General features: G+C 41.5%; 1 protein-coding gene across 3 annotated transcripts in view; it reads right to left on the reverse strand.

The window, feature by feature from the left end:
• The window catches only part of setx (senataxin), an 85,105-nt gene that overhangs the window by 8,252 nt on the left and 55,732 nt on the right, over nucleotides 1–21,121 (reverse strand). For all 3 annotated transcript variants that reach the window (XM_080212470.1, XM_080212469.1, XM_080212471.1), the window contains 11 exons: nucleotides 19,656–19,764; nucleotides 18,340–18,513; nucleotides 13,109–13,341; nucleotides 11,896–12,048; nucleotides 10,346–10,502; nucleotides 9,289–9,390; nucleotides 8,656–8,768; nucleotides 5,134–5,205; nucleotides 4,192–4,341; nucleotides 2,549–2,656; nucleotides 304–491 (listed from right to left, as the gene is read on the reverse strand). In XM_080212470.1, the coding sequence (XP_080068596.1) occupies nucleotides 304–491; nucleotides 2,549–2,656; nucleotides 4,192–4,341; nucleotides 5,134–5,205; nucleotides 8,656–8,768; nucleotides 9,289–9,390; nucleotides 10,346–10,502; nucleotides 11,896–12,048; nucleotides 13,109–13,341; nucleotides 18,340–18,513; nucleotides 19,656–19,764 (1,559 nt within the window). The remainder of the gene's footprint in view (nucleotides 1–303; nucleotides 492–2,548; nucleotides 2,657–4,191; nucleotides 4,342–5,133; nucleotides 5,206–8,655; nucleotides 8,769–9,288; nucleotides 9,391–10,345; nucleotides 10,503–11,895; nucleotides 12,049–13,108; nucleotides 13,342–18,339; nucleotides 18,514–19,655; nucleotides 19,765–21,121) is intronic.

Raw genomic sequence — 21,121 nt, forward strand, 5'->3', positions numbered from 1 at the left:
GCCCACCACTGGCACAGATCATTGAAGGTGTCACGACAGGTGGAGAAAGCAATTAAGAAAGTACGCAAAATCCCGGTTTATTAATAGGGACATAGAGTACAAGAGCAAGTAGGTCATGCCAAACTTATACAAGACACTAGTTAGATCTCAGCTGGTGTACTGTGCATATTTCTGGGTGCCACGTGATAGGGAGGATGCAAGTGCACTAAAGAGAGCACAGAAGAGTTTCAACAAAATGCAAGATCATCCATGTGAAATCCAAGTAGTAATATACAAGAGACATATTAATCCATGCCCACTTACTCATCAGTCTTCAACAAACTTCCATAAATGTACTTGGAGGGGAATAGACAGATGTCAGGATGCATCCTGTATTGGGTTAGTAGCATCACCACTGGGCTCCGTCCACAAATGTCCTGCTTCACTTCATCTTGCAGGCACTTTTGCAACCGGCACATCATTGATTGGCCATAGTTCAACTCTCTTGCTTTCTATGAAAAGTAAAAATTTAAATGTTTTAAAATTGCTTTCCAGCCATGAGACATCAAAAATTTTAAAAATGACACAAGTGGCACACAATATAATTTTATATAAAATAGAACATTTAATAATGGCTTATTTCAGCAGGGGCAACCATGTTGTGATGGAATCATGCAATTCACTGCAGCAAGAACAAATACTTCATTAATTTGATCCTGATGTTTGGTTAAGAAAGCAGAAATATAAGACCATAAGGTGTAGGCCATGCAGTCCCATGAGCTTCCTCTGCCATTTAGTAAAATCATGGCTGATCCCTGATCTCAACACTTTTCTGCTCTATCCTCTACTCCCTTAAGAATCCAAAAATCTATTGTTAAGAATGTGAACATGAACATACCTTGTTCCAGATAGAGGCAGAGAACTCCATTTCCCAGCAAGCCCGAGACATGATGCATGCATGAAGCGCAGTAGGGTGACAGGTAGTGCAGGCTCAGCACGGACTTAAAGGTATTTGGGCCATGGTAGAGATCACTAGGGCTTCCATGGGATGATGGTGCAAAAACGACCACAAAACCTGCAGTCACAGTAAGCCCACGTGACTGGGTGTGTTGGGAGGCAAAAAAAAAGGTTCCAAGCAGCAAAAGTACTGCTGTTGGCAGACACCAAGTAGTGAGGGCTCAGGAGAAGTTCTGGGGAGCTGAGGAGGTGGCAGAAGGTTGCTGGTTCTGTGATGGAAAGGATCGGGGCTGAGAAGAGATCATGGGAGCCATTTATAGCAGTGCAACTCGGAGGCTGAAGTTTGGCAAAATCTGGATCAATGCCAGCTCAGTGAACCTAGTGGTCTATTGAAAAGCTGAAATTGTGCCAGTAGTTAGAGTTTGCAACTTTGTAATTTCATGAAGGCAACCTCAGGAGAAGAGACTGACCCGTTGGGAAGTGTGCAGTGGTTGAGGCAGTCTGAGTCAGAGTAGCTTAAGGGAATTCAGAGACTTCATGATGGAGACAGCTTTCCTGTGATTATGTAACCCATCATGGGCACCACCTGGATGGGATTCTGAGAAATCCATGGGTCAAAAGATGTGCGGTTTAGGTTGATTGGCCATGGTAAATTGTCCCTTAATGTCAGGGTGACTAGCTCGGGTAAGTGCATGGGTTACAGAGATAGGGGCCTGTGTGGAATTGTGGTCAGTGTAGACTCGATGGGCCAAATAGCCACCTCCTGCACTGTGGGGATTCTATGATTCTGTCTTGGTCACATCTGCCAGTTGTTGTGGCTGCACAGCAAAAAGCTGGCAAGTTCTTTTTTTTTTCATGATAATTAGAATTTAAGTTAGCCATTCTACATTGTTTTACTTTTGTGACTTTGCATAGTAGTTTATTCTGCTTGTTTAAAACTGTGAAATCTTATAGCTTTATTCCCTTAGTATCTACAATTTCAAACTTCGACAGCTTTAAACTACAGGCAACTGATCCCTAACCAGATCGTAACACTATCAATCTCAGATTGCTTATTTTCAACCACTGAGCATCTCTGCAGTAGAGAATTTCAAAAACCCACAAACCTCTGAGTGAAAAGATTTCTTATCCTAGTTAACCCCCAAAGACTCGTTTAGCAAGTTAGCAGTGGATAATGATTTTTAGGGTATGATGGCTAATTCTGCACTCAGACTTCAAGTAGCAACATTGCCCGTGTGCTGAAGTTGAACAAGGAAGAATCATATACACTAGTTTCATTTTGTTCTGTAGGGACAGGAACGCTCCTATTGTGGAAGGAAATCAAAGAGAAGAAATTTTTTTCATAGGGTGATGGGTGGAGGAGACCATTCCTTTCTCTCAAGCGTATGGCTGTAGGGAAAGAAACAGATCTCACAGGAAATGGAGTGGCAGGAGCCTGGGGTGAGATTTTGGGGGGGGGTGGTGGTGGTACTGATGTGAATGAGTGATGGGCAAATAAGGAACAAAAATGGAAATTTGGGATTTTAAAAATCCAGTCAGTAAACTATTACACAAAATTGGCCAAAATTCTTGATATGCAAGAGAAACTCAACATTTCTAAAGGTATTCTTACCATGGAGATTATGGTTGGTGGCAGTTGCTCACGGTCTCCAACAAGAACAAGCTTAGGACAACGAAATATCAAAGGGATCAGTATTTCAGTTTCACAAGCTTGCCCGGCCTGAAAAGAACAGGAGAAATAGCACAGTGAATGCTAAACATGTGATGGTTAACTCTACACTTTGTTTCCAAGTAACAACATCTGAGAGAAATCAACAAACAGGAACAGTACGTGCTAGCTTTCTGTTCTGCAAGGATGGGAATGTTCTCACAGTGGGAGGTTATTGGCTATCCATACCTCAATTACCAAGTCTCAACTGAAATGGCAACTCAACTATTAGAGGGGAAATTCATTCATTTTTGACCAAGGCCCAAAATCAAAAGCAGTGACTTGCTTGAGGGACAATGGTTGTTGCCAAAATTTCCAAGCATGAAAAGATGAATGTTGTACAAGAGTGCCTGATGATGCAAGGATTTCTTTTTTTAAAAACCCACAATTAATCACTTTGCAATTCCTCTGGGAAACATGCCAAGTCACTCTTGATAACTACAAGAGACACCACTTTCAGCCAATCACTTTTCAGAATTCACCTGGAAGAGTGGGTCTCACAGTGGGAAGACTGGATGCTGAGCTTTGAAAAGGACCCACAGAAAAAATAGGTTTTAATGTTGAAGCAAACACAGCTATGTGTTATATAATGGGTGGCATGGTGGCACAGTGGTTAGCACTGCTGCCTCACAGTGCCAGGGACCTGTGTTCGATTTCCAGCATGGGTCACTGCCTGTGCAGAGTCTGCACATTCTCCCCGTGTCTGCCTGGGTTTCCTCCAGGTGCTCCGACTTCCTCCCACAGTCCAAAAATGTGCAGGTTAGGCACATTGGCCATGTTAAGTTCTCCCTCAGTGTACTCACTCAGTGTCGGAGTGTGGTGACTAGGGGATTTTCACAGTAACTTCATTGCAGAATTAATGTAAGTCTACTTGTGGCAATAATAAATAAGCTTTTAAAAAAACTTTATTACCATTTGCATTGCAATTAAATTCAATAGTTCAGCAAGTTTTGGTGAGTAGCTACACCATTCAGCAAGTCCCAAATTAAATTCCTGTTCAGTGCTCTGACAAAGGTGAACCCATTGGCTAGTTTTGATTTTACAAACTCATTGATGAAAGGCAAAAAAGCACAACTTTCTTAAGATGAGCTAGTGCTGAGCAATAAATGCCAGCCTGGCTAGTAACGTCCAAACGCTAAGAAATATTTGCTTGGTCTCCAGCAAACAAAGCAAGTATTGGCAGAATGCAGGTGACATGGTGAGATCCCTGTGGAAGGACTACAGATAAGGGTGACTCCTGCTACAGGGCAAAAGACAAGGTTGCAAGGAGCTTTGACTGTCCATCTAGCATGCCTGCATGAACAAATTTAAAAGAGTCACCCAAATTGAACTTTCAGTTTGCTTTCTCTGCCAAAATATCTTCACTCTATTCAGCTGAGAACTTATTGGACCTGGTGTGAGAATCACATCCAAAATGTTAACCTTTCATTCCCCTTTCCAACACTGATCTATATATTCCACACAATTTCATCGTAGAATTGTGACCTTTCTTTTTATCCTTAGTGCTTATCTAGTTAACCATCAGCGCGAAATTAATTTCTACCTACCTCATCCACAACAACACAGCTAAATGGTTCATGTCCCAGTTTTCGGAATGACATCTCCAAAAGCATAATCCCACTGGTACTCAAAGTGCAGCAGATGATGTGCGAATCCAGGATAATACTTTGCTGCACGTCCTGGGTTCGGCCTCGAAGCTAAAAAAGGCATTGAGGAATTAAATTTAAAGCCTCCAAATTGGTTCAAAAGCAGGACATTTATGGTTTCATGGTTAGGAAAGAACAGGAAAATGATATTCTGACATAAATATTACTACAGCATCAAAACTTTAGCGCCTCTTGTAACATTCCTCCTCCACCACTAGAGCTGATACCAGCTACTAGACCAAGATGTTATATGGGGGAAGGTTTACGACTGAGAAACCCCCGAATATTGCAATAATTAACATTTTACTGCTCTATCTCAAAACAAGTCCTCCCTATTATAACATAGATGCATCCAAGCATCTTCTGGCTGTTTCATTTGTCAACTTTTAATTTTAAGATTAGAGTAAACCATCATCTAACAACTGGAATATTATTAACCACATTACTGATTAGCTTCTCAATGTGTGATCCACTGTATCAGTGCATCAGCAACACATTAAAGAATGTTAAAGTACTGAGTTATGCATGTGCAGTTATTGAACATGGCTGTACAATTTATTCTCCAGTAAGCCTTAAGATCTAAGTTAAAGTATTTACATTTAAATTATTTCTACATAAAAATGTTTTGAAGTGCTTCACGACATGAAATTCAGTTTCAGAATGCAGTGACTTATGGACAGATTCTTTAGATGATTGCAACTATTCAAAGGAATAAAAGGTATTCACTATAAAATATATTAAAATAATCAGTAAATGAACAAGTGGCTACCAATGTAAATTGCTGCCATTTTACAGGTGTAGATGCAAGATCGTCAAAAAATAGCCAAATCTTTCAGTTCTTACTTCCTTCAGTTTGCGTCCAAGTTCCTCCCTCTCCCTCTCTAATTTTCTCTTTTCTTGAATTGCCGATTCAATCTATAGAACAGGTGGCAGGATAAAAAAAATCTTGTTTCCAAATGACTTCTCAAACTATCACCCCAACATATATTAATGTCTTTCCAGTAACCACATACACTTCTTTTGAAACATATATACAGCCACTTTAATGTTCTAGGATTACAATACCAATTATATATGTTAAATATGAATATAAAAGTAGGGAGGTCTTGCTGCGGCTGTATAGGGCATAGGTGAGGCTGCAGCTGGAGTACTGTGTGCAGTTTTGGGCGCCGTACTTACGCAAGGATATTTTAGCCTTGGAGGGAGTGCAGAGGAGGTTTACTAGGCTGATGCCGGAGTTGAGGGGGTTGAGCTATGAGGAGAGGCTGAATAGATTAGGCTTGTACTCGTTAGAGTTTAGAAGAATGAGGGGAGATCTCATTGAGACGTATAAGATGATGAATGGGATGGATAGGATAGAGGTGGAGAGACTCTTCCCGCTCAGAAAGGATAGTAGGACTAGGGGGCATAGCCTCAAGATAAAGGGGGGGCGGTTTAGAACAGAGTTGAGGAGGAACTTCTTCACTCAAAGGGTGGTGAATCTCTGGAATTCTCTGCCCGTTGAAGTGGTGGAGGCTGCCTCGCTAAATATTTTTAAGACGCGGGTTGATGGGTTTTTAATGAGAGAGGGGATTAAGGGTTATGGGGAGAGGGCGGGAATGTGGAACTGAGCCACGACAGATCAGCCATGATCTTATTGAATGGCGGGGCAGGCTCGAAGGGCTAGTTGGCCTACTCCTGCTCCTATTTCTTATGTTCTTACGTTCTTATATTGCTGATGATACATGGGCCTAAGACGGCCCAATGTGATTTTGTTTCTGTCTTCACAAAATGGCATGTGAACTCTTGATATACTATTGTTCAGATTAGGAAGTTACTTCCCACTGTGCTAGGTATTAATATTTCAATAATTATGGCAGAACAGCCACAGATATTTAAAATTTTAATAAGATCTGAAAGCAAGCAAGGCGGTAACTGCAGAATTTGAACATGGGATTAATGCATTCCAGATGATGCAATCAAACTAGGGCCAAGTGGGTATAGACAGAGTGAACGCAAGCAGGCTTTTTCCACTGAGGCTAGGGGAGAAAAAAAACAGACAGCATGGGTTAAGGGTGAAAGGAGAAAAGTTTAAAGGGAATATTGAGGGGCGGGGGGCTTCTTCATGCAGAGAGTGGTGGGAGTGTGGAATGAGCTGCCGGATAAAGTGGTAAATGCGGGGTCACTTTTAACATTTAAGAAAAACTTGGACGGGTTCATGGATGAGAGGGGTGTGGAGGGCTATGTTCAAGTGCAGGTCAGTGGGACTAGGCAAAAAATGGTTCGGCGCAGACAAGCAGGGCCAAAAGTCCTGTTTCTGAGCTGTAATTTTCTATGGTTCTATGTTGCAACCGAAGCCTGTTTGGTCATATTGTAGAAGGTGGTCATTTTTGATCATGTGGTTTGGAGCTGCCCATTATTCACAGCATGAGGACCACTGATCAAGGAAAGGATGGATATAATCAAGAGGCAGAGCCTAAAAATAAATTTTCACTTCAATTAAATAGGTTTGTGCACTAAGCAAAGCGAACGAGGAAGGAACCACTTAATGCAAGCTACAGGACGACCAAATGATACAACAGGAAAGGAAGCAGGATAGGAGAGAAATGCAAATTACTGTGATGCTGGAATCTGAAACAAAAACAGAAAATTCTGGAAAATCTCAGATCTGACATCATCTGTGTGTAGAGAACAGAGCCAAATGTTTCAAGTCAGTATGACCTTTCGTCAGAGCACAGATACAAACTGGCAGAAAGGTACGACTCATTATAGAGAATTAAAGAACATTCAAGGGGCTGTGTTTTTCTCATTCCTCTGTACTAAAGTGATTCACTTATTTCACATTAATAAAGTCACTGCACATCCAACGACAGTATTCCTTGGATGCTTACAACTCCAATGTACATCTGTTAAAGAATTACCTAAAGCTACAACACAGAAACAGGCCCCTGAGCCCAACAAGACTGAGCTTCATCAGGAACTCCAGGTTCCATTGCACCACAGAGCGTCAAGTGATACGCAAAGGAACAAGTTTATTTTGATTTAATATGAAGAAAAATATCATCTAGAATACACAGAACCTTCCTGACCAAAAATGTAATTTCTTGAATGCTTCTTTTACTTTTTGTTTGGGTTCCTTATGTGTTAATAAATTGCATTTATAACTATAGGTAGAAATTTTAGATTGATCATAAGTACAAACTACATCCTCAACTAAAAGAGGCACTTTCAATAGCAGCGTTGCTTCAGCAGGGAACTGAGCACTGCACACTTTTCAAAATTTCCCTTATGCAGTGTGTTGACATTGCCAGCGTGCAGTTTTAAAATTGCATTCTTCATTTCTGCTATGTTACAGCACATGTATAATAACTCTTTGAGGAAAATAGATGAACCTTTACCTCACTGCTTTAACCACTTTGATATTTAAGTTTATATATTAGTGTTACAAGTAGGTTTACATTAACACAGCAATAAAGTTACTGTAAAAAAAAAAAAATCCCCTAGTTGCCACACTCTGGTGCCTGTTTGTGTACACTGAGGGGGAACTTAGCATGGCCAATCCACCTAACCAGCAGTCTTTCACACTGTAGGAGGAAATCGGAGCACCCAGAGGAACTACATTTGGACACAGGGAGAGAATGTGATTCCACACAGACAGTGACCCAAGCCAGGAATTGAATCAAAGTCCCCAACGCTGTGAGGCAACAGTGCTAACCACTGTGAGGCAACAGTGCTAACCACTGTGTTGTCACTTTGCTGAGGATTTTGGCATCATTATGGGTGCAAAATGATTGTGCAATCCTGAAACGCCATACCCAGCTTTCTTGAATGAACAGACATTAACTTGGTTGTTGCGGAAAATAATTAAGGGAAAAACAATAAAAAGTTGCTACCAAGGGCAATGCAGCACTGAATACTTAAAGATTGTGGACCAGTAAGACCAGGGAGTTTGGCAGGTTGGGGTGGAACTGTTATGGGATCCTATCATAGCTCGATAACTTTTTTCTGGAAATAGTTTTTAATTGTGTCGACAGAAGAGTGAACAGAAAAAAATCTAGGCATTTATATTAGAGGGCACTATATCAAGCTTACGATTTAAATTTCCATCAAGTAATTATTGGTGGAATAATCAGTGTACAATTTAGCCATTCCTCTTCCTTTCAGATTTGGTTACAACTAACATTTATAGTTAATTGTTATGGATACTGTACTGAGAACATACTACACTCACAGCAGTTAATTCACTTGCATAAGTGCAATACAAGCACTTCCTCATATTCTTCAAAAATACCGAGACATTCGATCGTGTAAGCTCTTCAAACAGCGCGCTAATAGATCTCCTCCACACCGCTGCTCATCCCACAACAGTGAGATATCAGAATTTACCTGCTCCTTGTCATTTTTGATAATGGCACATTTCTTCCCCAGTTTATCAAGTCTCCAATCCAACCAATCCTTTCGACTCTGAATGACATGATCGGATTCAGATTGGCCCTTCTCTGCAAAGCCAAAGCCAACAATTTTGGATTCAAGAGCAAGAATAATCACTTAGAGGCATTTAAACTCATAATATTTTATTCAACAAAACGATAGGCATCAAAATCATACTCAATGAATCTCTGATCAGAGCATGGGTGAGTCATGCACTACACACTATAACATTTTGCAGTTCGGCTTTGCACTGAATTGAAACTATTTCATCTACTGAAAACCAAAATTAATACCAAATATTTCCCACACAAACTATACCTTTCCTTTCGTGCCAATTTATTTAACACTTGGAGAAAAAAATGCAGGTAGTGTACTCTGACAAGATTTCTCCCTTCTCATCAATGCGTGGTGGGAAAAAATTCCCCCCAAATTTGTCAAACACCGATTTGCTTTTTAAAATTCTGTACTGCTGCCCTCAATTAACTAACACATTTCAAAATATTTGGTATTTTTATCTGATTCTCTTCTCCACCATGACCAGAGTATGATATAAATTTCATGTTTTTCCTCCCAAATGGAAACACTTACTCATTCTATGATTCACTTGATAATCCAAACTGAACCTTGACACATCAGAATGGATGGTTCTCTCTGTGCCCAGTCTTACCAGGTTCACATCTCCACAGTTTCCTGCAGAGAAGAAACATTGAACAATTAACACCATTTCTTTTTTGTGAAACTTTATGGTATGAACTCTAAGTTGACTTTGATTTGATTTGTCACATTTATTAACATAGTGAAAAGTATTGTTTCTTGTGCGCTATACAAAGCATACCATTCATAGAGAAGGAAATGAGAGAGTGCAGAATGTAGTGTTACAGTTATAGTTAGGGTGTAGAGAAAGATCAAATTAATGCAGGGTAGGTCAATTCAAAAGTCTGATGAAAGCAGGGAAGAAGCTCCTCATGTGTCAGTTGATACGTGACCTCGGACTTTTGTATCTTCTTCTCGATGGAAGAAGGTGGAAGAGAGAATGTCCGGGGTGCATGGGGTTAATAATTATGCTGGCTGCTTTGCTGAGATAGTGGGAAGTGTAGAGAGAGTCAACGGATGGGAGGCTGGTTTGCATGATGGATTGGGCTACATTCACGACTTTTTGTAGTTTCTTGCAATCTTGGGCAGAGCAGAAGCCATACCAAGCTGCGATCGACAGCAATTAAGGGGAACAGCCACTTTTCTTTTTAAGTGTTGTCTGATTATGGGGCAATTATATTTAAAAATAAACAGCTCCATATCATTAAATAGGTTATATTCTTTAGTCTGGTGATCAGAAATGTCACAATATTTTCCTGATGTTTGCTGTTATAATCAAATTTTCAAAATGTATAGTTTGGGGGAAGGAAGAAAAAGAAGCATCACCAGAGGAGAAAGAAATTCTCAAATGGCAATATTCATGCTGAGTTATAGGATTCCCTGTTCTTTAGCAAATGGATGTACATGCCACCTGGTGGATAATCAATCACTGCAAGTTAATGAAGACAAGTCAAATTTCAACTTGTTGAATACCATTTTGGATCATTAAAAAAAATTGAGATTTGGAAATTGAATTGCACCAAGTTAACTTTCAGAGGGGCAGACAGTATACCTAGTGTATTATTCTTATCTTTGCACTTCGACTTAAAATCAACAATGATTTTCTTCATGAGATCGTCAATGGCTGCGTTCGATGGTGCACACACAAGAATCCTGGTTCGTTTAGCTCTAATGTTCCTGCTGTAGTATGGCTTAACATTCTCTTGTTCCTAGATTCAGAAAATATAAACAAGCATGAAAAGACAGTGGGTAACACCTCTGAATAATATTTCCTATCCTATTGCCTTTTAAACAAAGATGCGCGGGTTAGGTTAATTGGCCATGCTAAATCTTACCCTTGGTGTGATGGGGGGGCATCAGCAGGGTAAACATGTGGGGTTACAGGGATGGGGTCTGGGTGGGATTGTTGATGGTGCAAGTTTGATGGACTGATTGGCCTCCTTCTGTACTGCAGGGATTCTGATTCTGAACAAAATGATTTGAAAGAACATACCAGCACCAATTTAAATATTGGAGATTTTGTTTTCGGAACAGGCAAGTAAACAAAATATATAATACCTCTGAAGTTAATGCAGCCACTTTTAATATGTGTTTCCATAAGCATAAAGTGAACAAAATCACAATGGTTGAACTGACTATTCTAAACAAACATTTGTACGGCAATTTTCCTAATGCTTAATATGCAAGATTCCCTGAAGAGCTCGTTATACCTAAGAGCTAGCAAACATATTGGTAGTACCATTACATGATGCTCTACGGTGGGATTCTAACTCTTTGAGCAGAAAGACAGACTTGCATTTCTAAGGCACTTTTTATACTACTGCTGGATGCTTCAAATGTGATGAAATTCTTTTAAAGTGTAATCTCAGTTGTAATGTAGGAAACACAGGAACTTGCTCACAGCAAACTCACACAAACAATAATTCGGTGACCAGGTGATTAAATATTGGCCAGGGCACTGGAGGAAAACCCCCGTTCTGCAAAATTGTGTAATGGCATCTTTTGCATCCATGCAAGCAGGAAAATGGGATGTCAGTTTAACGTCTCATCTGAAAGATGGCACCATTGACAGTGCGAGCTGGGTATCATCCTTGATTTTATCCTCAAGCCAGAGAACGGAGCTTGAACCAAAAACACGTGTGACTCAAAGGCTATGTGCCACCAAATGACCTACAGCTGACATAAATTAAAAGTAACTGTTGGAGGGAGCAGAGGCCAGGTATCTCTCTTCGCCTAGGCAGACCATTGTGCTAGACCACTCTCAAAAACTTCCAAGAAACTGCCAGTGAATGATATGGGGAAAAGCCAAGGAATAAGTCATCAGCCTGAGCCCTCCAGCTGAAGACCAAGTAACGTTAATCAACTGTAAATGGGAATAAAGAGTAAAAGTGGAATTAAGTATATTCACTTTATGCTGCTTCTCTCAGACTTTCATCTACATTTTGCAACACCTGGACCCCCAACAGAACTCAGGTTCAAGATTTTAGATTAGCATTGTCTTTAACCACTAAAATATAAAATATTTCCTATTTTGAAGTTTGCAGTTAAAAAGGCTAACTTTTCAGAATTATATAGATACATTTCATTTAATGAGGGCAGTACCTCATTAAGTAAACGGTGCAGGAACCCAACAATCGTTTTTGATTTTCCCGTTCCAGGAGGACCCTGTATGAGACAGATCTTGGGAGTTCTTGGCTGTTTGGCCATTGCATATGCCAGGTTAATAGCCTTCTGCTGATGCTCATTGTAATCATCCTGTGTCGGGAGAGAGAATTGTAAAATGGAGTACCCAAAACAATGAGTAGCCACATACTGTTCAACTTATAATCCTAACACTGACAAGCAAAGCTGATGATAATACACATTTCTTGGGACATGGAGGCCTCGAGGGGAAGGGAAAAGGGAAGACACCAACTATGTTAATACAGATTACAACTAGCAAATCATTTGACACAGAATTTGAATCAAACAACAGCAACAGCTGTCCAGTTTAGAAACTTTTGCATGAGTAATTCCACAGAAATGACATTACTGTACAATCATTCTCTTCATCCGAATGTCCATTTCAATCAAATATATGCATTAATCTAATTTTAACTCGTAGTTTTGTGAAGATCATTATACATTTCTGTTAATGTACTTCTGTAGGAGTAACTGAGCTGAACAGAAATTAATCTGTAAAGTCATTCACATGAAAAACTGGCTTAAAATGATGAATGGGATGGATAGGATAGAGGTGGAGAGACTCTTCCCGCTCAGAAAGGATAATAGGACTAGGGGGCATAGCCTCAAGATAAAGGGGGGGCGGTTTAGAACGGAGTTGAGGAGGAACTTCTTCACTCAAAGGGTGGTGAATCTCTGGAATTCTCTGCCCGTTGAAGTGGTGGAGGCTGCCTCGCTAAATATTTTTAAGACGCGGGTTGATGGGTTTTTGATGAGAGAGGGGATTAAGGGTTATGGGGAGAGGGCGGGAATGTGGAACTGAGCCACGACAGATCAGCCATGATCTTATTGAATGGCGGGGCAGGCTCGAAGGGCTAGTTGGCCTACTCCTGCTCCTATGTTCTTATGTTCTTAATTCAACATTCAACTGGTGCAACAGGCAAAATTATCACCATAAAGTTCAAAGCTGTAGTTTCCAAGTTATGTTTTAGAAAACTGAACAGCAAATTTTAATTTATATTGAATAAACCAACATTGAAAAATCAAATGCAGCAGTGGAACAAAGCTGCAAGAATTTAGATTACTGCTTTTACACAAATGAAGTAATTACATTTTTGCTTATATTTGTGATTCATTGCTAGATTTTACTTACTGCATTGTTCAACTTTGGACCCTCCACTAGATCTCGTTGAGTAAAGTGTGTGAAATTGGCTGATAGAATTGGTCTGAACAGGGGAGACTTGGCCAGAAAAAGTAATCCTTTGAACTGCCGCATGGTAGTCACAAGGGAACCAATTACGGCACACTTCACTGGCTTGTTTCTCATCGCACTAACATTCCCTCTTGTACGTATTGAAAGGTAAAGAGTTGGCTGTGAACGACCCCCTGTTCAAAAAGGAAATCAGGTGAAAGGCAGTTACAAAGTACAAGAAAGAAAAAAACCGATGCAGGAGAAAGTTCAACATCAAAAACAAAAACTGCTGGAAAATCTCAGCCGGTCTGACAGCATCTGTGGAGAAAAAATAGAGCCTTCTCAGATTAACTGAGAAATCTCTGCTGATTTTCTTTGTATTAGCTCTGAAGGGTCATCTAGATTCGAAACGTTGACTCTATTCTCTCGCTGTTTCAGATTCCAACTTTTGCAGTATTTTGCTTTTATCAATTTAAAAAATCCTGTTTCCAGCCCTATGAACAGGAAACGAAGAACATGTTACATAGAAAACTACAGCACAAACAGGCCCTTCTGCCCACAAGTTGCGCCGATCACATCTATACCTACCAAGCCACAGAACTATCTGTAACTTCCAATGCCATTAGATCCCATATACTCATCCAGAAGTCTTTTAAAAGACCCCAGCGAGTTCGCCTCTACCACCACCGATGGCAGCCGATTCCACTCACTCACCACCCTCAGTGAAAAACTTACCCCTAACATCTCCTCTGTACTTGCTTCCCAGCACCTTAAACCTCTGTCCTCTCGTAGCGACCATTTCAGCCCTGGGAAATAGCCTCCGAGAATCCACCCTATCTATTCCTCTCAACATTTTGTAAACCTCTATCAGGTCGCCTCTCAACCTTCGTCTCTCCAGGGAGAAGAGCCCCAGCTCCCTCAACCTATCTTCATAAGGCATGCCTCCCAATCCAGGCAACATCCTTGTAAATCTCCTTTGCACCCTCTCAATAGCTTCCACATCCTTCCTGTAGTGAGGCGACCAGAACTGCGCACAGTACTCCAAGTGGGGTCTGACAAGGGTCTTATAAAGTTGCAGCATTACCTCCCGGCTCCTAAACTCAATCCCTCGATTAATGAAGGCCAGTACACCATACGCCTTCTTGACCACATCCTCCACCTGCGAGGTCGATTTAAGAGTCCTATGGACCCGGACCCCAAGATCCTTCTGCTCTTCAACACAGCTAAGACTCCTACCCTTGATATTGTACTCCTGCATCCCGTTGGTCCTGCCAAAATGGACCACTACGCATTTATCCGCATTGAAGTCCACCTGCCACTTCTCCGCCCAGTCTTGCATCCAACTTCTGACATCCCTCCAGACTATCCACAACACCACCAACCTTTGTATCGTCGGCGAACTTATAACCCATCCCTCCACTTCCTCATCTAGGTCATTTATGAAAATGACAAACAGCAAGGGTCCTAGAACAGATACCTGGGGCACTCCACTGGTGACTGACCTCCATGCAGAAAAAGACCCATCCACAACCACTCTCTGCCTTCTGCAGGCAAGCCAGTTCTGGATCCACAAGGCCAAAGCCCCTTGGATCCCATGCCCTCTCACCTTCTCAAGAAGTCTTGCATGGGGGACCTTACCAAACGCCTTGCTGAAGTCCATGTAAACCACGTCCACCGCTCTTCTTTCGTCAATGTGTTCAGTCACATTTTCAAAGAACTCAACTAGGCTCGTAAGGCACGACCTGCCCTTGACAAAGCCGTGCAGACTATTCCTGACCATTCTAAACTTCTCTAAATGCTCATATATCTTGTCCCTCAGAATCCTCTCCATCAACTTACCAACCACTGAGGTCAGGCTCACCGGTCGGTAATTTCCCGGGCTATCCCTGTCCCCTTTCTTGAAGATAGGAACCACATCCGCAATCCTCCAGAACCTCTCCCGTCTCCATTGACGATGCAAAGATCATCGCCAGGGGCTCTGCAATCACTTCCCTCACCTCCCACAATAACCTGGGGTACATCCCATCCGGTCCTGGCGACTTACCTATCTTGATAGAATTTAAAAGTTCCAACACATTCTCTCTCTTAATATCCACACACTCAATCTTTTCAGTCTGCTGCAAACCTGTAGTACAACCTCCCAGATCACTTTCCACCGTGAATACCGAGGCAAAGTACTCATTAAGCACCTCTGCCATGTCTTCCGGTTCCACACAGACCTTTCCCCCTTCATCTTTTATAGGTCCTATTCCTTCTTTTCTCATCCTTTTACTCTTCACATATTTGTAGAACACCTTGGGATTCTCCTTAATTTTACCCACCAAGGCCTTCTCATGTCCCCTTCTGGCTCTCCTAATTTCCTTTTTAAGCTCCTTTCTACAAGCCTTATACTCCTCTTGATCCTTAACATCTCTTAGCTCTCTGAACCTTTTATACACCTTTCTTTTCTTCCTGACCAGGTTCACCATAACCTTCATGCACCACGGCTCCCGCGACCTACCAAAACCTCCTTGTCTCACTGGAACGTTGTCGTGCAGAGCTCCAGTCAAACATTCCTTGAAAATCCGCCACCTTCCTTCAGTACTTTTCCCCAAGAACACCTCCTTCCAGTTTATTCATCCAATTGTCTGCCTGATGTCATCATATTTCCCCTTACTCCAGACAAACACCTTCCTAGCCTGCCTGATCCTATCTCTTCCCAATGCTATCGTAAAGGAGATAGAATTATGATCTCCATCCCCGAGACGCTCTCCCATCGAGAGATCCGTCACCTGTCCTGGTTCATTAGCCAGCACCAGGTCAAGTACAGCCTCTCCTCTCGTAGGCTTATCCACGTGCGGTGTCAGGAAACCCTCCTGAACACACCTAACTCCTCCCTATCCAAACCCCTTACCCTAGGGATGTTCCAGTCGATGTCTGGGAAATTAAAGTCTCCCATCACGACAACTCTTATTACTACATCTCTCTAGGATCTGTTTCCCTATCTGCACCTCAACTTCCCTGTCACTGTTGGGCGGCCTATAGAAAACACCCAGCAAAGTTATCGACCCTTTGCTGTTCCTAACTTCCATCCACAGTGACTCCGTAGACAGTCCCTCCACAGATTCCGCCTTCTCTGCAGCCATGACACTGTCCCTGATCAACAGTGCCACTCCGCCACCTCTTTTGCCCCCCCTCCCTGTCCTTCCTGAAGCATCTGAATCCCAGCACCTGAAGTACCCAGTCCTGTCCCTGAGACATCCAAGTCTCTGTAATGGCCACCATATCACATTCCTAAGCAGCAATCCACACCCTAAGCTCATCTACATTGTTCACTGCACTCCTGACGTTAAAGTAGATGCACCTCAGACCCTCGGTCTGGGCACTTCCCTTCTCCATTATCCGTCTAACCTCCCTCTCATACCATCTACAGTCCTTCTCTACCTGGGAGCTAACCTCCTTGCTCTCAGTCTCCTCATCTCTATTCCCTCCCCCCAACCTTTCTAGTTTAAAGCCCCCCCCCCCAGTAGCCCTAGCCAATCTTCCCGCCAAGATATTGGTCCCCCTGGGATTCAAGTGCCACCTGTCTTTACTGAACAGGTCACACCTGCCCCTAAAAAGGTCCCAAATGATCCAGAAACCGGAATCCCTGCCCCCTGCACCAGTCCCTCAGCCACACATTCACCCTCCCCCTCATTCCATTTCTGCTCTCACTCCCGCGGCGCAGGCAGCAATCCTGAGATTACTACCTTTGCATTCCTCTTTCTCAGCTGTCTACCTAATTCCCTATAATCCCTTTTCATGACCCCTTCCCTCTTCCTGCCTATGTCAGTGGTACCTATGTGAACCACAATCTCTGGCTTCTCAGCCTCCCCTTTCAGGATGTCTGGGACGCATCGAGACATCCCGGATCCCAGCTCCAGGGAGGCAAACCACCATCCGCGACTCCCATTGTAAAAGAAAAATGCCAAAATGATCAGCGTTAAGGATGATCACTTATGAATGAATTCACATTTAAAGTCAGCGATTACTTGATTAAATTGAACACAAGGTCGTCGCCCAACCAACTTGCAAGTCTTCCTCCACAAACATAATCATTCCAACGTTCTATCAATTCTGCACTGCAGACTCCTGGAAATGTTTGTCTTTGATTCTACTGTCAACTAAGGCAACCAGAAGGAGAGGAATGGATTGGAAGTAGAGTTGATGAAAATTTATGGATGGGGGTAAACACAAGAAATGGCACAGATACAATCATCAACGTACTGGAAAAAGAGGTGAGGGATCTGTGTACACATGCACAAAGACGACTGCACATATTAAGCTTGATGGAAGATTGAAGAGCAGCACCTTATCTTTCAATTACATACTTTACGGCCTCCTGGTATTACCTCCGCACAAGACCAGACAAATGAAACTGTTCCAACGTATCAGCCAATTTCCTTTCTGGGGTGTGTTAAAACATTCTTATTTTTTCCAAATGATGTGACTGGAGAGAGATAAAATTTTGGCTAGATATTTTAGATGACCACTCTAACTTTAACCATTTATTGCAATTATTGAAGTGATATCTACAGTGTCAAAGATTGATTTAAATAACATTTAAAACCCGAATTTGCAAAAAGCAAAATGTTTTGTTGTAACTTTGTTAGCATCAGAAAGGAAGTAGTCTTGTGGCACAGTAGATAGCACTCCTGACCCTGAGCCAGAAGTTCCAGGGTCAAGTCCCGCTCCAGCATTTAATGGCCAAGGAAGGTACATTAATAATGTGGCCAAATAAATTAAGCATCAATTTACAATGCCTTCCAATGTACCTCAATAAAAGTGGTAAGGATTCCCAATAAGCCATATAATGGAAAGAAATTGCAGTCCCAACCATCACTATCCATGCACATGCATGCTAAAGTCCATGTTGCCACAAAAACTCAAGAGTCCTTGGGGGAGTGGTTGGCTCAGTTGGTTGGTGTGGATCAAAGTGGTACCAGCAGGACAGGATTTAATCCTTATTTGGGTAAAGTGCCTCCTGGCTCTACCAGTGGTGGAAATTATGCCACTGTGGGCCTGACCCAATTTTGGGCAGAGAATGGATGAAGTAGCAGCATCAGAAATGTCGAAGGGACTTGAACTGTCTTCCTCAATGATTTGCTGTTAAAAGGAACTTTAAATCTCCTACATAAAATAGAATTAATTCTCTGCATTTCTACCAAACTCACCAGTTGAAAAACGTGACGTTCTTGAGATATGGCTTAAATGTGGAATTAGACTATTATTCATGATCTCGCCTTCTTCTTGCATGTAGTAATTCTGATTGAGGGGTAGCCACAAAAAGACAACATCATCCTCCTTCGGGTGTAGCTGTTTTTCAACCTCATCATCACGTAGAGCAACTGGATAAATAAAGAAACTGCAGTCAGCAATAATTGATGAACAGTCAACTAGACTCAAAAGGTTGGCTCTATTCTCTCCCAACAGATGCCATCAGACCTGCTGAGATATTCCAGCATTTTTTATTTGTTTCAGATTCCACCATCCGCTGGATTTTGCTTTTATAATTAGTAGATTATTAACTATATACACAGCATAAAGTAATTTCTCTATTAGATTGAATTCAAAGTTTAAACAGCTGTCATGTGACTATGATGAAAACTGACTCTTTGGGTTGACTTTAGACTCAAAGCAACCGAATTAACCTGGTTCATCAGCATCACAATTCACCTCCAACTGGAATGCATCAAATATAAATTTGCCATGCATAGTCTCCATGGTGAGCTCAAACTCCCTTGAGCACAAGAATGATCTCCTGCAGTTGCTGGAGTCTGAAACCACTACATTTACAGTCTGCACTGTGTCAGCTGAAATGCAGCAGTTATTGTCACCACCTCAACCTACTTAATCACAGAAATAATGAAGCCAATTTATACATATATAAAAAAAATTAGCCACCTAGTAATGGGGCATCTTTTGTAGTCCAATTGTGACAAAAATAAGTTTTCTGTTGTAATGGAAAAAGATCACAGCCTTGATCTCCTTTAACAAAACCTGGCTTTGCAGTGAAAAACCTTTAAGTAACAAATGTGAATAAGTAGTGTAATAGAATGCGATCAAAATACCAATAATAAAAGGATCTTAGCTGCAGATTCAGCACATTTGGTACAAATACATGGAATTATTGAAAATGGGCTGGGTTATACAACAAGGAAAAATTCTGAGCTGCTTACAAACCAGATGTGAACCCATTCAGGCAATCGTGTGATAGGTCATCACTACAAAGCAGTCTGGCTTCAAACTGATGCTAAATTTGTAATATAAATTCAGAATCTGACTTAGTTTTAAATCAAAGCCAGAGGAAAAAGATTCAGTTATCTCTGGAGTCAATCTCCCGTCATGGGCTTAATATTATAAAAGTGCTGTTGTTGATGTGCCATATCATTTAAATTCATCCTGATTCCACACAAAATAGTGATTCTGGAGAGGGAAAGCAATGTTGCAATTTAAGTTTAGGAATATATGCTCCATTTTTTGCTCTCACCTTGAAATTCCGCACAGTTTATTTGACCCTCCACACGATAGTTCTTCAAAGTCAGAAAATTCTGAATCATTTTATTTGTCTGTTTGGATTCCTTCATTTTCTGAGCTAACTGTATAAAAGGAACGCTGCAATTTAGAATTAAGATTAAGAATATTTCATTGAAGTTGTCAGTCATTATGTTTGCCAATTGCTACATATTTTATTGATGTATAGGGCTACACATATTAAACTTGTTCTAATCCTTTTCCATCCTCCATGTTGTGCAGAAATACCAATATCTTTCCTGTGTTTTCTCCAAGTTCATTACTTTGGGTTTTCCTTAGTTCATCAGGTTTTAAACATAGATTGTTAAATGACAATCCATCTCACACTATGCACTGGTAGCCCTGTGTGACAAGATGTTGATCTCTGTTCTGGGTGTATTATACATGACAAGTAACAAGATGATCTTTGCCTTACACACTAGCTCTATCTGAAAGTTTATCATAAATATATTTCCTGACTGTCCCACACAAGTTGTTTGACTGTATAATACTCAATTACTCAGTATAAATGTGACCCTCTTTGTTCTTAGAATGTATTTACCTATTAAAATACATAAACTTTGTTCTTGTACAGCTATCCAGTTAGCTAAGCAAATTAGTCAAGGTAAACAGACCAGAGAAGGTCTGATATCGATCTGTGGTCTGTTCTGTGCTAGCTAGCTGATACCCAACATGTATCAGTTGGGTAGCAGTGAGAGGAAAAGGAGGGTTCCTGTTCCTGAACTCTACCCAGTAATTTGACTACTGTACGTGGAGAATAATGCTACTTGCGGCAGAATAGCTGTCTAAAAATATGTAAGGAAACATGGAACATAAGAACATAAGAAGTAGGAGGAGGAATAAGCCATCTAGCCCTTCGAGCCTGCCCCGCCATTCAATAAGATCATGGCTGATCTGAAGTGGCTCAGTTCCACTTTCCCGCTTTCTCCCTATAACCCTTAATTCCCTTGCCTACCAAAAACCTATCTACCCATGACTTAAATATATTTAGCAAGGTAGCCTCCACCACATCAAGGGGCAGAGAATTCCAGAGATTCACCACCCTTTCAGTGAAGAAGTTCCTCCTCAACTCCGTTCTAAACTGACCCCCCACCACCCCCCCCCCATCTTGAGGACACGTGTGAGGTAATGGGGCAATAAAGACCAATGGAACTATATGTGGATAAGGATTAACATGCAGATGGAGAGGAGAGAAACACAGAGAAGTCATCTGAAACAATGGGGAAAAATCTGGTCTGATGAATGGGGGAAAGCCCCATTTCAAACTTGTCCCTTTAAGACTCTTACACAATCACTTGGACCTGGGATGGCAGATCAGTCATAGGAGAGATCAGGTCGCTGAGGATTATATTCAATTGAGTTTATAAGAGTGAGGGGGGATCGCAAAGAGACTTATAAAATTCTAACTGGGTTAGACAGGAC

The sequence above is a fragment of the Carcharhinus amblyrhynchos genome, chromosome 25, assembly GCF_965287045.1.
Source record: "Carcharhinus amblyrhynchos chromosome 25, sCarAmb.v2.hapA, whole genome shotgun sequence".
NCBI lineage: Eukaryota > Metazoa > Chordata > Chondrichthyes > Carcharhiniformes > Carcharhinidae > Carcharhinus > Carcharhinus amblyrhynchos.